At 37.8% G+C, this 16,309-nt stretch overlaps 1 protein-coding gene across 3 annotated transcripts in view; it reads right to left on the reverse strand.

Annotated features, from left to right (window-relative positions):
• Positions 1-4,593: 4,593 nt before the first annotated feature.
• LOC129370201 (cadherin-4-like) overlaps positions 4,594-16,309 on the reverse strand; it is a 252,522-nt gene continuing 240,806 nt past the window's right edge. For all 3 annotated transcript variants that reach the window (XM_055045967.1, XM_055045966.1, XM_055045968.1), the window contains 4 exons: positions 15,203-15,439; positions 13,349-13,488; positions 13,085-13,249; positions 4,594-10,165 (listed from right to left, as the gene is read on the reverse strand). In XM_055045967.1, coding sequence (XP_054901942.1) covers positions 9,959-10,165; positions 13,085-13,249; positions 13,349-13,488; positions 15,203-15,439 — 749 coding nt within the window. In that variant the 3' untranslated portion in view covers positions 4,594-9,958. The remainder of the gene's footprint in view (positions 10,166-13,084; positions 13,250-13,348; positions 13,489-15,202; positions 15,440-16,309) is intronic.

Below are 16,309 nucleotides of genomic sequence, written 5' to 3' on the forward strand. Positions count from 1 at the left end.
GCTGTTACATTCCTAGTTTTTAATATCAGCGTTTATATACCAGGCTTCTTTAAAATAACTTTACTGAATAGCATTCCATCTGCCTCTGCTATCAAACAGTGGCTTCTTTAGAAATACTGCAGATTGTGTGTGATGGCTATTGGAATTGCATGATGAATGTTTTGTGAGATTTTTAAAATAATTTTCTTGTGTCCACCAAACAGCATGTATAAAAGGCTAGATAAAAACTTTATCACAAAAGCATTAGACAATGTGAATATAAGAACTAAAAAGTAAACATTTAAGATTCGGGATAACAACTCTAATGTAGCTTGGCCATTTGTTTATTTTTTTTATATTTCTAATAGCTAAACATTTTTGAAATATTCTGAGATAATAGACATTTTAGATCATGGGCTGGTCATGCCATTTCCTTTTTACCCTGGGTGTCTTGTCTATGTGCAGAAGTGATGCACATAGTCCACTAAAGTGGCCATTAGTGGAATATCCAATCATAGCAGGGTCATATACTGTCTCCCTGCATCCTTCTTTGACCACCACATCCTAGGGCCATCATAGAGGAAATGAAAGTCACTGATGAATGACATGAGGAAATGGTATGGACAGATTGATGACTGCATCTTCAGAGCTCCCTCAGGGAACAGATATAACTTTAACTAAGTTCATTCAATTGCTAAGGGCACAAATATGTACCAGATGTAACTTTAGGTGTACACTTTTGTTTTCAGACTTCACAAGTGTCTAACAAATAAGACATTTTGATTAAAGAACGTGTTTTCCTGATTTTCTGTATATAAAACCCAACTTCTTTGTATTTTATCACAGAAAAAGCAGTCTTAATTCTCTTTGATCTTTTTTCCAACTGCAATATCCTTATAGCTCCACAGTCATAAAGGCCTCATTCATACTATCTCACTCAGTTGATTTTGCAGCGTGCCTTCTTCCTGAACTCTGGAAAGTATTGATGCAGAGGTTAATCAAAGGTGTTGCTAATTCGATCGATGTATCTTGTTCAGCAGGGGTAAATCATTGTCTTCCTTCTCTTGGACACTCCTAATGAGAGCTAAGACACATCACAACATTTCATAGCATGGTGGCTGCACTTGAAGACACTTTTTAGCTTTCTCCAATGATGTTTATGTTTTCAGATCTGGTTTGCTTTTTTGTGATTTCTATACTGCATGGATTTCAGGTTTTTTTTGAAGTAAACACATTTCTAATTGTATTCGAAAACTTTGGTCACAAAGGGTTCTAAATCAAGGCGCTACATCATGGTGTATTTTATAACAGAGACACATAATAATGCATTAATTATCCCTTTGATGCATTGTTTGCTGAGCTCTGCTTTCATTATGAGATATTCTCTACACCACTATGCTGCATAAGTTGCATGACTGCCAAAATGCAAACATTTGCACCACAAAGAATTGTCCAATCATACAGAATTTAGATGTGGTTTTAAAAATGTTGCACATCCTGTACTGCTAGTCAGACAGGCTTGTACAATGGGCAGAGAATATGACATGAAGTTGATTAATAAATAGAAAGGTTATGAATTTCTCAGGTGCCGTCTAATTACATTTTCTTCTCCCTGTATTAAATACATCCTTTCAAATACAATTTACATGATGCACACACTAATTCTAACATATATACATATATAAAATATATATTTACACTGTATAATTTTTATTTCACTAGTACTTTGTGCAGGCCTATCACATAATGCATACATAAAAAACAGACATTTGGGCTTGCAACATGACAAAGACTTTAACATTTCATGGATACAAACTAATACTTTAGGTTTACATGTTGGCTCCCCATTTAGAAAGTCTCACCTGATTCTCGAGCTCAAGATCAGTCTGATTGCTCAACAAGCCCTCCTTGTCTGTCCTTTTAAACTGTATTTGGCATGTAGTTCACTTATCTTATGTATTTGATTCAAGAATTAACCGGTTACCAATTATCTTTTTTAAGTAAATCTCCTATTATCTGATAAGTAACTATCTTTTACAGAAAAGATATCAGTATTATTATATCACACTGGATAAAGGTGTTAAAAGAGCTCTGATTTAGATCAATGTAAGATTAATAAAAACATTCATGTGATGGATCCATACAAGTAAAAAAAAAATCATGAGGCATTTCTGCAAACTATGTGTAACTACGTATAGCTCCACTGTGTTGTATTAATTATTCCTGAAAGTTGGATAAGTATGTCAACACTGCAACCCAACTGCTTAGAGGGCAGAGGTATGTTGTCTTATGTCCTATGTTGTAGCTTTAGGAGAGAAATCTATATATGACTTGTTGTGTGAGCAGCGTGTAACAACAGAGCATTCTGACTGCATTTGCACTGACATGGTCTGACAGGTCAATCAATGTGGAGAAGGTGGAATTGGGTGTAGGTTCATCGGTCTGCTGTGCCAGAAGAGAAAAAGTAAAAGTCATTTCTATTCTGTTCCTCAAGCTGCCATGGCTGCCTGAATTGAATGCTAAAAGATTTCTCTTTATATTTACCTTTGCTCCCACAGAGACTGAAGAACGATTGAGAACTAAAGAAGAGTTGTCAGTGGGGCTGTCCAAGACGATTCAGATGCAGTGAAAGCAGTAAATTGTTGAAGACAATACTGATCGTTTTGGGTAATAATCAATAAACAATGTATGGCTTCACTGAACTTTCAGTTTCAAGAGTTATGGATCTCTGCCAGACCATTCTCCTAGTCAAAGCAAGTTTGAATTCCCACAGGTGGCGTCTCAATGATATGAGGAGTATTTGACCTTGCTGTGTTATCGTCCAAACAACATTTTTCTCAGTATCTAGCAGTATGTTTTAAAGTTGTTGTAACTTTAAATATTGATTGCTTATAGTGTTAAAATCTAAATGGTAGCTACTTTTTTATTCAATAGGATGATAACATACTTTACTAGTGCTGTGAAAATAGCCTCTGTCATGAGGTATGAGAAAATGTTTTTTTCAGACATTTCACTCAAACTTGGGGCAAAAGATTTGAGACTTGACTTGGAAGAGAATATTTTGAACATCTTTAGCTTATGACAATTTAAATTTATTAAAAATTTAAATGTTATTTGTAACTATAGTCTTTTTCAGTTAGCCTAACCTTTTCTTAGGGTTGTCGGTGGTTGCACAGTGGCGCAATAGGAAGACTTTCTTGCAAGAAAGTCCTGGGTTAAAATCCCAGGCTGGACTCTTTCTACGGAAATTTGCCCTGCAGTTTAAATAATGTCAAAAATCATTTTTGCTTTATGTGTACAATCTTACAACATTTGGAACAAATAAAAAAAAACAGCAGAAAATGAGATGTTGAGAAAAACTTTGATTAAAAATGTTCATTTTCAGATCAATGAACACTCTTATTTACAGCTCTGAAACATCTGTTTTTGTTTTCATCGTGATCAAATTTGCAATAGATTGAGGGAGAAAATTAGGCACAGCTTTTTTCCATTTTTTTCAAACCTCAAACCTCCTGTTTTTCATCTGCCAGAGCAAAGGGAGGCCTCATTACGTGACTTTGGAAGACATCTGATGAATGAACATCCTTAATTGTGCTGATCATTTTAGCTTCACGTTTGCTCATGGCTGGAAGTAAAACTAATTTTGAATATGAATCTGAACCAATAAACGCCATACTAAACTGCTGCATACAGAAATACAACACAATTTATCATTTGTTTTGATTCAAATTCTTTCTTTAGAGCAGTTTCTCAACCCTCGTCCTCAAGGCACAGCGCTCTGCATGTTTTAGGTGTTTCCCTGCTTCAGCTGAACTGGTTTCAATTGATGGCTGATTAACAGGCATTTCCTGAACTGCAATCAGCTGAATCAGGTGCAGTAAAGCAGGGAACCATCTAAAACATGCAGGGCAGTGAGCCTAGAGGACAAGGGTTGGGAAACACTGCCTTAGAAGACTGTTTACTGTGAGATGTTTCTTTATGAAAGACTACAAGTACATCATTTACATATGAAGATCAAACCACTCCAGTTTAATTTAACAGTAAGCCTCAGTCTGAAATGTAACTCAGTGACTCACATACACATCTTTGGTTTAAGGCCAAACATACTGTTGTAGTGTTTACAAACTATGAATACAGAAAGTATAAATAATTGAAATACTGAAGAAAAAGCATAAATATTTTTAAAAGTGTGTTAGAGGTGACTTTTTGATATGTTTCTACTGCCTGTGAGCATCTAGAGCAGGGATCCACAAATTCAGCTGCTTGATTGAGGCATGTTGAACCAATGTCGCATTTAAAAGTTGCAGGACAGCAGCCCTCAAAGCCTGGATCTGAGTACTGGTGATCTGGACACTGACATGTTTCTCTGTTATTCTTAATAACATATCTAAAGGTTATCCATAAAGGAGTTTCCAGGACCACCTGTAAACAATTCCCAGATTTTGCTGCTGATTTCCAGTTGGATTTTGACCGCGATTAAGGAAACATTTGTGTTAACCTTATGAGTTTAACCTTAAAGTGCTCTGCATCAAATGAACACTTAAGTAACAAAGAGTTAGATGAAATACATTGCTTACTGGAAACAGCAGGTGACATAGAAAAGACAAAATGCTCTGTTCTTACAAGGAGGGGAAATTTTTATTTATAACACATGATGCTGACAGGGACTCTGGCTCAGCGTCTATATTACAAGGTTTATCTGCAAGGCTGTGAATGTACTGTATGGGGTTTCTGGAAACCGACGTCGCAGTGGCAATATAAACACACGCTTGAAATAACAGACTCTTTCCCTTTTTTTTCCTTTTCTTTTTTAAAAAAAGGTACAAACAACAATATAAAATATTTGTGCTGTTGACAATTTACAAAAAAAGTCTTTTGACTTGATACCTGTGCAATATTTTTTCTGCTTTTTTTTTTTTTTCCTTTTTCCTTCATTTGAAACAATATGCATACACCAGAGTCCCATCTGGACTCCAGCCTCTGTCATGCAGGCTGCACAGTTTTTGAATTTGTTCATGATAATTGGAGTAGGACTCATCTGCCCATTATAAAAAGACACATGCAAAAAGCTCCAATTGTACAGTTACAGCTTGCCTAACATGGTCTGTTTAGCTTCAAGCAAATATTACATTATGTACACTTGGACTTGAATAGCAGGAGGACTCGTATGAGAGCCTGCTGCCCATATTTGGACTTCAATCCATAGCAGAACAAAAGTTTGGCATCTTTTAGAATCTCCCTTCAGGTCTGCATCCATGGTGATTAAGAGTCCAGAACAGCCCGCAGTGACCGGGCGTTCTTTGAGTAACCCCAAGTGTCAGACAGAACTCAGGGTTGAACTTTGGCAGTGCAGTTCCCTCTTGGTTTTCATTTGTTAATTCTCCCTTTATATTAGCAAGAGAATGTCAACACAACAAATGGACCACGACTTCAACAGGAAATAACCAATATTTTGAAGATCACTGCGGGTCAGGTTTCACTCTATGCACTGGTGCCTCGCTGCCAAGCCAACATTCAGCATCACTACAATAATGCGCCATGCCTTCATACGTAACATAGTTTATGAAGGTTGGCTGCCAATATCTGTCCCAGAATTTGATTTGAATGTCTGATTACAGAGCATCACTACTATGATATTTCTTCTTTCTTTGGAGACAGGATGGCCATCAGTCTTAGTGCTGCTCTTTCAGTGAATTGCAACACTGCAGAATGGGATTATATAATATAGAACACTCTTATATGTACAGTAAGGCCTAGAGGAGTGAGTGTGTACTGTACAGGTTGGTTGGGTGTGGAAACCCTCTCGCCACGATGAAGTAATACAATTATGGCTGTCAGCCCATACAGATTTATACAAATTCTGGTAAATGCACATGGCTTTTTGTGAAATATAATTTGCCAAGTATTCATTTGGAACCAAACTATAGTGGAAAAAAAGGCTGCACAGAAAAACTAATGTCACCACATGTATAAAAAGATTCTATATTTACAACATTTATGTGTCAGAAAGAATCACAAATAGGAACTAACAGCTGTGTTTATTTTATGGGATATTCTTCAGGCTAAAAGGCAGTCACACAGATAAGAGCTTATCTAGCAGCGAGCTGTGGGAAACACTCTGTGTTCATATCTGAGCTGGCGGCTATCCTGATCAACATTTCTAGGTTGTATAAGCAACGATTCATACTTATCAATCTGCCAACTGAACCAAATTGACCCTGTTGACCTGTTTATTTACACTGGATTGGTTGCTCCTTTCGTGTTTTAAAGTCAAATGATGCACACCACTTTCTGTCTACTTATATCTATAGACAAACATTTCCATATTTTCTTACCAGTCTATTTTCACTCAATTTACATATTGGTTACTTGACAAGGGTTTAAAAAGCAACAATTTCAAAGCTGCTAAAAGGATCTGTTATACTTCAAGGTCCTTTAAAAAAGATGAGAGAGGAAGTGACCAAAGTACTGTTTGCTTGTTTACTGTCTCTCCTCCACCTGTTACTGGAAAGCTGGCTGAACAACAGCTACTCTTCCTTTTCCCTTGATTAAAGCAAATAAAATGGCCACTCTTTGTATAGATTTCCAGTCACAAAAAAACAAATCATGGTACAAGAAACTATGAAGTACCACGCATCGCTTTTATTAAAATTACACTGTTTTTAAACTACAGTTCACAAATTATGAGCAGCAATAACCTAAACAGCCAACTTTACACTTTAACCAATCAGATAGCCCAACAAATTAAGAAGCTAATATCAGCTGCTTACACTTCTGTTCGCCTAAAAATAGCAAAGATTTATAATACTCTGTCCAATAAGTCTATTATCTAAAAACTGGTAGCAAAATAATTTAATGTAGATTGAAATGTTTAATCTATTTATGGTATTGTACTATCAATGCAACTAGAAGTATGTTATTTTGCAGCAACAAGACCATTAGCTACTTAAAATGTTCAAATAAAAGCAATTCAATCACTTTGGTTTTAAATCTTTGTCTAAATACTATGATACTATGGAACTGTATATTTTTTCCTCAAGGCATCTCAAAGAGCTCATGTCTGCTTCCTTATTATATTTTGTAAAACAGAGTGGTTTGATTGTTATTTAAATCTTGTTGAATAAAAACTGAAAATATTAAGAAAGGAATAATTAGAAAAAGCTCCTTTACACCCACTCACCTTTGGAGACCTTCAGGTTAGTAATTTGGAACAAACTTCCAGAAAATTGTAAAACAGCGGAAACCCTGACTTCCTTTAAATCTCAACTAAAAACACACCTGTTTAGAATTGTATTTGAAATGTAATATGCAACAGTGTATTGTTTATTCCATGATGCATGACTTTGTGTTTTTGTATTTATGATGGAAAGCACTTTGAAATGCCTTGCTGATGAAATGTGCTACACAAATAAAATTTGACTTGATTTGATTTTGATTTATCAGTAAGAAACAATATAAACCTGCTCAGAACAAATCATGTTTTCAATGATCAGTTTCTCCCCGTACCATTCTTAAATGTTTTGCATATTCAAAAACTTTAATGAGCAAACTATGTTTAACCAGTCTACAACAGTCCCCATAGCACCTCCCTGATATGCCACAAATTAAGTTTACAAAAGCTCAAAGGCAGCTGGCAGACAGCAAATGTGTGAGGAAGAGTCTCATTACTAAAGTACCTGGGCTTCACACAAATCTACATTTTGTAAAACCTCTTAAATTAATGTCAGGATTTTCAGACTAACATTTTAAATAAGTAGAACTCTGCCTAAAGAGAGCTGGTTTGTGACAGTGCTAAGACTGCTTGCCTCAGCTTATTTTCCCCAGTTTCTGTTAGAGATGCACCAATGTTGGGTTTTTTGTAAAGCTATAAACTGTCATTGCAGATTTAAGAATCTTTGTAAGAGCGGTCATAACAGTATTAGTGACAATAACTGCATATTAGAAGCAGAGGAGATGTCACATTGTGTCACAGAGATGGGTTTTTCAATTTTAAAACAAAGACAAATTTATAAGGGAGTTGACATTTCAAAAGTCCTTTAGCAGCTCAAGTTTGTAATTGGAACAGTAATCAATTGTACTTATAAACAGCCCTCCCAAGTGTATTACCTATATAACATCCAACCCTACTTTCAATCTTATAAATTTAGCAGAAAAGCCAACATTTCTACATCCAGTCTGATCTATAACCGATGTGGCTGAAACTGAACATTTTGGTTTACTCTGTTTAGCCTTCCTGTTATCTGCTGGCAGATTGTTTTTAAACCCATAAAAGCTGCATATACAAGAAAACAAAACTGCAAAAATGTGAAATTCTGAGGAAGTAACATGTTAACAGAAAGAACAGCTGGTCCTGATATCCTTATATACTGTGCTTTCACTAATTTCATTTTTAAACCCCTCATTGGTACAAACTTTGAGTCTTCTTCCCAAAGTAACAATGTCCACATATTAAGTGTGTTGCCACTTCTGTGATTTGATATGGTACATGCACTGATCTGAAAAGGTAAGATTTCTGTGAGTTCTGACTGACTAGATCACAGGTCAGGAGCACAAGCTGAAAATTGGACAGTTTCACTGTGAATCTCTAGTTTTTGTAGCAGGATTTATGTCATAAAGTTATAGGAAAAGCTATAGGGGCTAATTTGGGTAAAATTAGCGACAGTAACTCAAGGCTCAGCTAATTATAAGATAGAATCACACCAATGGCTGTGTTTTATGTTTTGTAATATTTGTAACTTTCATGTTTATACTTCCACAACATGTTTCTCACAAAAATTGTAAGGTAATCAACCACCTTTGACTGAAAAAGTACATATGCAAATATTGGACGATCTTAAAGCCAAGCTCCTAAATAACCTTTCAAGTACTTCATACCCAGCAACATTGCAGAAACAACACATTTAGCTTTTCAACTTTTATGCTTAGTAATGAGACCAATCTCTCACACACTGAGAGCAAAACAAACACAGCTGCTGTTGCTACAAGAAACAAAGACAGAATGATTTTTTTTTTCTGTAAGACAGCCTCTTTATATGTGTCTGTGATTATAGCAATCATAGTCAAGCTAAATGTGATCTCGGGGCACAGGTACATCTGACTTGAAAAAGCCTAATGATTTATCCATTACCTAGAGACACACTGTAGGCCTCTGTACAGTATGTCTACTTGAAGCGTCCTCTAAAACCTGCACTGACGTCTCCCGCAGATACCACGGCCCTGCCGGATGGGAGAAATGACGAGGGAGATCTCAATTAAAGGGTCCGGGGTCATGTCACGGCCTGTTAGTCCAAATAATGGCAACCAATCCTGAGTTAGCAGGAGTCTGCTAAAAGAAACCCACCACTGAAGGCACTTTTTTAAACAACAGTGCTTCTGTTCTAGGAAATTCAAGTTCAGAAAAGAATGGATCAAAACCCTCTATGTAAAGAGGACTTTCATATCTGTGTTACCTTTTCTCTCACTTTTGTTTGCCTCAGAAAAAGCATGTAGCTCAACCTAAAGCTCCTTCAGAAAGGCGGGCGGGCGAGGGGCTGTCGGAGAGGGAAAAGTGAAATCCCTCCGGAAAAGGGAATCTTCTGAAACAAACGAGACTGAGGACAAAAAGAAGGCAATAGAAACTGAAACAGACATAAAAAAAATAATCAAAGTGTACAACTCAAAAATTGACGTGACAAAAAAAGTACATGAGTTTGAGAATAGATATGACACAAAGCCTGCAAATCAGAGCTTCTAGTACAGTCTTAGACAGGCTTAGAGCAGGAGCCGGTTGAGAAGAGCACCTGGAAGTAACTCACAGCACTGATCCTCTGTGGTGGGTTATTAGATTGGTTGGTTGGTCCGTGTGAACATGCCATCTTTAACGTGTGTTCAAGAAGGGTGTAATAGCCCCACTGTGTTGAGGAGACAGAGCTTGGCAGGCCAGCTGACGGGTCGAGGGTGTGTGTGTGTGTGTATATATGTGAGAGATGGGGCTGGATTCTTAATCATCATCCCCACCCCCATACATGTCAGCCAACTTCTTAAAACGGGGTCCCCAGTCGTTGAGGTAGTCATAGTCCTGATCTCCTGTGCTGGAAGAGTTGAGGGAGCTGACTGAGCCGGCGGTGGAGCCGCTGCCCTCATAGTCAAAAACGAGCAGGGAATCATACGGAGGAGCCGTGGGGTCGTTGTCTGCAGCCCGCAGACCCTGATGAGGACAAGAAGAGCAAACAAAGCAAAAGGGATTAACTCACTCCACACTTACAGCACTAAAATAACAAACTATTCAGAAGGCTCTCTGTGATTATTGTTGTCCACGTGTACAAAACAAGTTAGAAAACATAAAGCAACCCGAGCCAAAAATGTTGGTGGATATGAAAAACAGTACGTTTGCAGAATTAAAAATTCATCACTTTCACAAGTGAACTTTTGCAACTGTTTTGTGAACCAATCAGTTTCTGTAGATGTGTTTCTACATCAAACTTACGTAGGTGGAAGTCGCTGGCTAAGCCTCTCCGTCACATGAGCTGATCGTTATCCACTAATATAGAGTTGTGTCCCATGGACACGAACATTTTCAGGTTGAGCTGTTTTAAACGACTGGGTCAAGCTTCCCCTTTGCCAACTTTGACCCCCATTTTGTACCTACAATTTTGTGCCTGTCCCTGCTGTCACAGGGCGAGAGGTGAGACAAGTTGGCAGTCCATTACAGCACTGACAAAGACAGATAATGAAACATGCCTTTATTTATAACCCAGGAGAGATTAGACAGGAGAGCTGTGTGTTTTCCAGAGTTTTCCCTTCCAGACTGCAAAATGTGGTGGGAAAGTATTAAATGAATCATGCAAGACTTCCAGTAGCCAATGTATTGGCAATTGTGCTGCAATTTCATGCCATAAGCTTGTTTTTATTCAGTTCGGGAATGACATGGTTGCAAAAAAATTTCAGTGACAGGGAACCACTGCCGAGAACAGTGAGCACTTTGTAGAAGAGGGAGGATTTTTCCAGTCCTGTTAATTAATTTGGAATGCTGGCAGAAGGGGATGTTAGAAGATACAGACAGCCAAGGCTCATGCAAAAGACTAACATAAGACCCACAACTAGAAGGATCTATGAAAAACCAGCTGTACTGAGCTTTTTTTTTAAACCCCCGTCCAGTTTTTAGGTCACCAGCTCCCAACCAAAATGTTTCTAAGATGGCTCTTAAGTTTTGAAATTAAGTCTTCAGCTGTTGGAGAGTTTGGAGCAAAAAGTATAAAAAGCTTAGCAGATATCATTTTATGGATTCTGGGTATGGATATGCTGTAAAAATAGCTGATCAAAGCTCCATTGCAGGCACTTCAGGCTTCATCTCATAAATCTCCTTCCAGTTCTTTGACATATTTATGGTAGGGGTACACGCTTGTCTGGAACAATGCTATTCTCTAACAAGTTGAAATTCGGTGGAAGAGCATATATTAGATTATTGTAGATCAAAAAATTGTACTCTGCAAAAGTATTCATACCCACTGAACAATTTCAGATTTTGTCCTATTACAGCCACAAATGTCAATGTTTTATAGTGAATTTTATGTAATAGACCAACCTGAAATTGCCCAAACTTACAAAGCGAGAGAAGAAAGATTGAAAATGTTCAAATTTTCTTAAGCAACCTACTTATGTAAATAGACTACATCTGTGTACAATTTATCACTTGTAGAGGTGTTCGGTGAAGGCCTCGGAGATTTATAAGAGAACATTAGTGAACAAATAGATAAAAACTGCAGAACACAACAGAAAAGTCAGGGATGAAGCTACGGAGAAGTTTAAAGTGATCTTAGATGATAAAACAATGTCTGAAGCTTTGAGCATTTACAAGAGAACTGTTTAATTAATCACATGAAAGTGTAGAACAAGTGCAGAACAATAGCAAACCTACCATGTTGACAAGTAGGTTTGCTGACAGGCCAGGTAAAATGGGCCTTACTTAAACAAGAGGAGCTAAGAGACCCTGGGTTACTCTGAAGGAGCGGAAGATCCACAGCTCAGGTTGTTGAGAGTCTTGTATGGAACAGTGGCAAAAAAATGCAGTTTTTGAAGGAAAGTCATAAGGAGAGGTAGAATAAGCTCCCTCTTACGTATGGACAGGTAAGCTGCTCAGGATTGATCTGACATACAGGGCAATCCTGGGAGAAAACCTGTTAGAGACTGAACAAAAGACTTAAGATTGGGATTCGCCAAACAGCAGGACAACAATCCAAATTAGATGTTCAAATGCGGTTAGGAGAACAGCATGTTCATGTGTTAGAATGGTCCAGTACAGGCCCAATCCTTAATCCAATTAAAATCTGTGCTGGTACTGTATGTGGGTCTTTCACAGAAAATCCCAATAAAAGGCACTGAAAACCGGATCGAATACAAATACAAATAAAATCTTGTGACTGAAATGTAAAAATAAATACACTAATAAATAAAATAAATAGGAATGCAAGTTTTTGTATTGTTATCATTTGCTGTAGTAGCTGTGATACTGCATTTTGTAAAAAAGAATTGACTGTATTTTTCATTCACTGCTGCAGTTTTAAAGAAAAAACATATGAGGACCACTAACCTCGAGGTGAGGCAGGTGAGGAGAACAGCCCTTGTTGACTCAAGAGAAATAAAGAGAAAAACCTAAAAAGCTCCATCCCCGTGGATTCAGAACGTAGCAAAAACACCATGTGTTTGCCGTGTTTGAGTTTAATCGGACTGCTGGAGCGAGATCAGGTGAGTTTGTGTGTGTGAGACAGAGACAGAGACAGACCGAGAGTCAAGGTTGGATGGATCAAAGCTGAACAGCTGCCAACACCTCTCGAGTGTGAACACGTTGTCATGAGTCTGTCAATCAGTATTTTCTCGCATAAACGTGCCAGCGTCTGAGTTTTGTGTGTATTTAGCCCTTGTTAAATACACACAAAAGTGTTTGGAGGGTGGGGTGGCTGTGAAGTAAAGGAAAACTAGTTGTTGTCATCCCCTACCAAATAAACAAGATTACAAAAATTACAAATCGCATTATGTGTCGCATGGCAGCATGACTGAGAAGTTACTGCATCGTGCGATACTACACAGATTCAGCACATGCCAGATATACAAATATCTCTAAAATCACCTCATGAATAAAGTCTCCAATGTCTCCAGGATGGGGCACAACTGGTCTGATGGGGTATTGAGACTCTGGGATGATGGGCCTCTCGTCAACTCTGCGTACGCCAGGCGGTTTGCTGATGATGTGTTCTAAAGAGTCGGGCTGCTGCAGCTGGCTCAAGTCATAGTCCTGCAACACCACAGAGGTAGAGGCACATGAGCAGCGTAAGCATGAACAGAGACTTTGATGTCCATGCGGACATGTGGTGCGTCTCTCTGAAGCTCTCACTTGATCCTCTTCTCCTCCGCCCTCCTCGTCATATTTGAGGATGTTGTCTCGGACGTCATCTTCAGGGTCAATCAGCAACTGCTTTGTCTGCCTTTCTTTCTCTCTGCGCTTGATCCACACCACAAACAACAGCACCATGCCTGCAACAATTCACAAAGGAACCTCACACAGCTGCAGGACGTGCTGCAACAACACAAAATCAACTGACACCTTTACTTATTGATGAAGTGATGTCTTCAGCCTTGCTAAGGGATCTATACAAAGCACCGAAGCACAGCAGTGTGTAAAGCTAAGGGCTTAGGCTGGAAAAAGTTCTGAAAGAAAAATAAGAGTGTAGCCTAATTCTATTATGATTTAATTTCAATTTGATTTGCACAATTCTGGACCTCACTGTAAATATTTTCAAAACTACAATGGAGTGGTTTTAAATCATGCTGGGAATGAAGTGTTAAGCCATTACAATGCAACTTTCTGTTCAGCACTATTAATGAAAAGCATGGCTCATTGCATTTTGCTGTGGGCACTTCAACATTTCAAATAAGAAGAAAAAAATCAGTGTCAAGGAAAAGCCTGGTGTCTAATCCTTTTGTATCATTTTCTCCAAGAAACACTGGATGTCAACCGTGTCTCAAGCTGTAAAATAAGTTCCCCCTGTCCCACCTCAGCCATTTAAATCATACCTGGCACACTTCAGGTTGCAGTGGATATTACACTTGGCACTGCATGTGCATGTTAGAGACTTTTTCTTGATTTGGGGACACACATGTTCCTGTTTAGCTTACTTGTCTTTTTGATACTCCGAAATTGTATTTTACTTCATGCTAATGCACTCAGAAACTGGCTGGTTTGAACAATGTTTAGCTTGATTTGCTGTGACCCAGGTGGAATCTCAAACATGTGAACTTTACATAATATGTTCATGCATAATTTCTAAACACCATCAGGTACTGGTAACCACTGCAATTTCTTCCAAGTTATTACTGCAGGAAGACGATTCAAAGCTAGCCGTATTAATATCAGTGAGGGCCTTAGAAATTAGGTCAAGTGAGGTACTAATAAACTTTTAAAGATGGAAAGTATTTTCAATGGACACACAATGGTTGTTTTGGTTTTTTTTACTGCTTAAGGGAGCTAGACCTTTATGTGTGCTACTTATGTTGCACCTTTGGTTGTTTTACACCCGCAAGATTGCTCTGTTTTTATTATTATGGCTTTTCAAGCTTTTCCTCTGATGGAATAACGGCCTTTAAAACGTGGGTCACATCTACATTGTTTTGAAAATACAAATAGAGACTGTTGTTTACAGCTTGAAAGGCTAACTGGGTTAGTTATGTTGAGGTAAGATACAAAAAATAGTTTAAGATTTCAACTATCTAAAACCCATTTAAACAGCAACTTGTCTTTGCTTCAAGAAATGTTTAGTGTTTGTCAATTATATATCTAAAAAGAGAATCAGAATTGGCTAAAATATATATTGACAAGGCAGATTTTTAGAAGACTGTTTTAAACCGTAAGATCATAAATTGGCAATAAATCTCTGAGTGCTGCATCTTTAATATTTACTTCAGGCTTAGTTGTGAATTATGCAAGTATAACTTGCGGCCCTTCGATGATCTGTAGATTTTTTTGAACTTATCAGGGTTTGCATTATTCAGTGGAGTGAAAAAGAGTTCAGATAACATATGAATCATGACAGAGATACATGAAGATGTGTTTGAAAATCAGAGTGTAAATCAAGTTGTATTGTTTGTCAGGTGACCATTGCATAAAAAACACCTTCGGGTCTACAGTAAATATGTGGATCTCTTTAGAAGCATCAAGATTTTAGTGAATGAGTTCATTAAGACCACTTACACAGCAGTATGATGATGCAGATTAGGATGAAGATGATGGCTCCGGTCCCCAGGCCAGCGGCCGCGACAGCACCAAGTGTGGTACAGTCACCATTTTCATCGCACGGACAAACCTTCACTTTGATGACAGACCTATTGGATAATGGAGGGTTGCCAGAGTCTGACACAATGATAGGGACCTCGTACATTCCTGGTTCTAAGTAGATCTGGTACCGAAGAGCGAGACGGGCATAATCACCTGAGCAAAACAAAGCGGAAAAAACACTTGTTAAGAAATGACAATGTTCATATTTATTGTGTTGAAACTACCATACAAACTTTATACTTTGCATTCCCTTGTTATTAAAAAAGCCAAAGGTTTTATTATTTAAACATGTATGTCATGTGAATGAATTAAAAGCATAAACAAGATGTCAGCCTCTGGTAAGTTTATTTTTTTAAACTAAACATTGTTTCTCTTTTCATCTACCTGAGTTCATTTTGATTAAAAATTATTTAATTTTGATACATTTATATGTTCAACAATGGGACTTATACTTCAATCAATATCCCTTGATATAGTTCTACAGTAGCTAGAATCCATCAATGCCTAATTAAATTCAGTGGGCATAATTTGGAAAGAGACAAGCATAATGGAAAACAAATCTATGACATAATGAGATAATATCCACAAAATTGTGAGGCAAAATGGTGTCAAGGTACATGTCTGGGAAAGATACAAGCCAGTATCTGTATGCAGTGAAGGAGAGGACGTATCTGCAATAAAATATTGCTACAGATAAAATACGAATTTTATCTGTAGCAATAAAATTAGGGATCATAATTATTTCCAATCATTAAATGGATGCACTTAGTACTGCAAGCACTTAGGAAATCCAAACATGGTGATGGCAGGATCATACTGTGGTTTCACAGAACCTTTGTAGAAGTTTTGGAGTAAGTAAACAAATTTGGACACAAACCCAGTATTGCTCGTCTGGAGAGACATGATGGCTGAGGACCAGCACTCCTCATCCAATCTGGCTGAGTTTGTGTTTCTGCCATGTGGACTGGGTAGATTTCCAAATGAAAGGTGTGCCAAGCTTGTGCATTATTCTCAAGAAGATTT

The sequence above is a fragment of the Poeciliopsis prolifica genome, unplaced genomic scaffold, assembly GCF_027474105.1.
Source record: "Poeciliopsis prolifica strain line A6 unplaced genomic scaffold, Auburn_PproV2 SCAFFOLD023, whole genome shotgun sequence".
Lineage (NCBI taxonomy): Eukaryota > Metazoa > Chordata > Actinopteri > Cyprinodontiformes > Poeciliidae > Poeciliopsis > Poeciliopsis prolifica.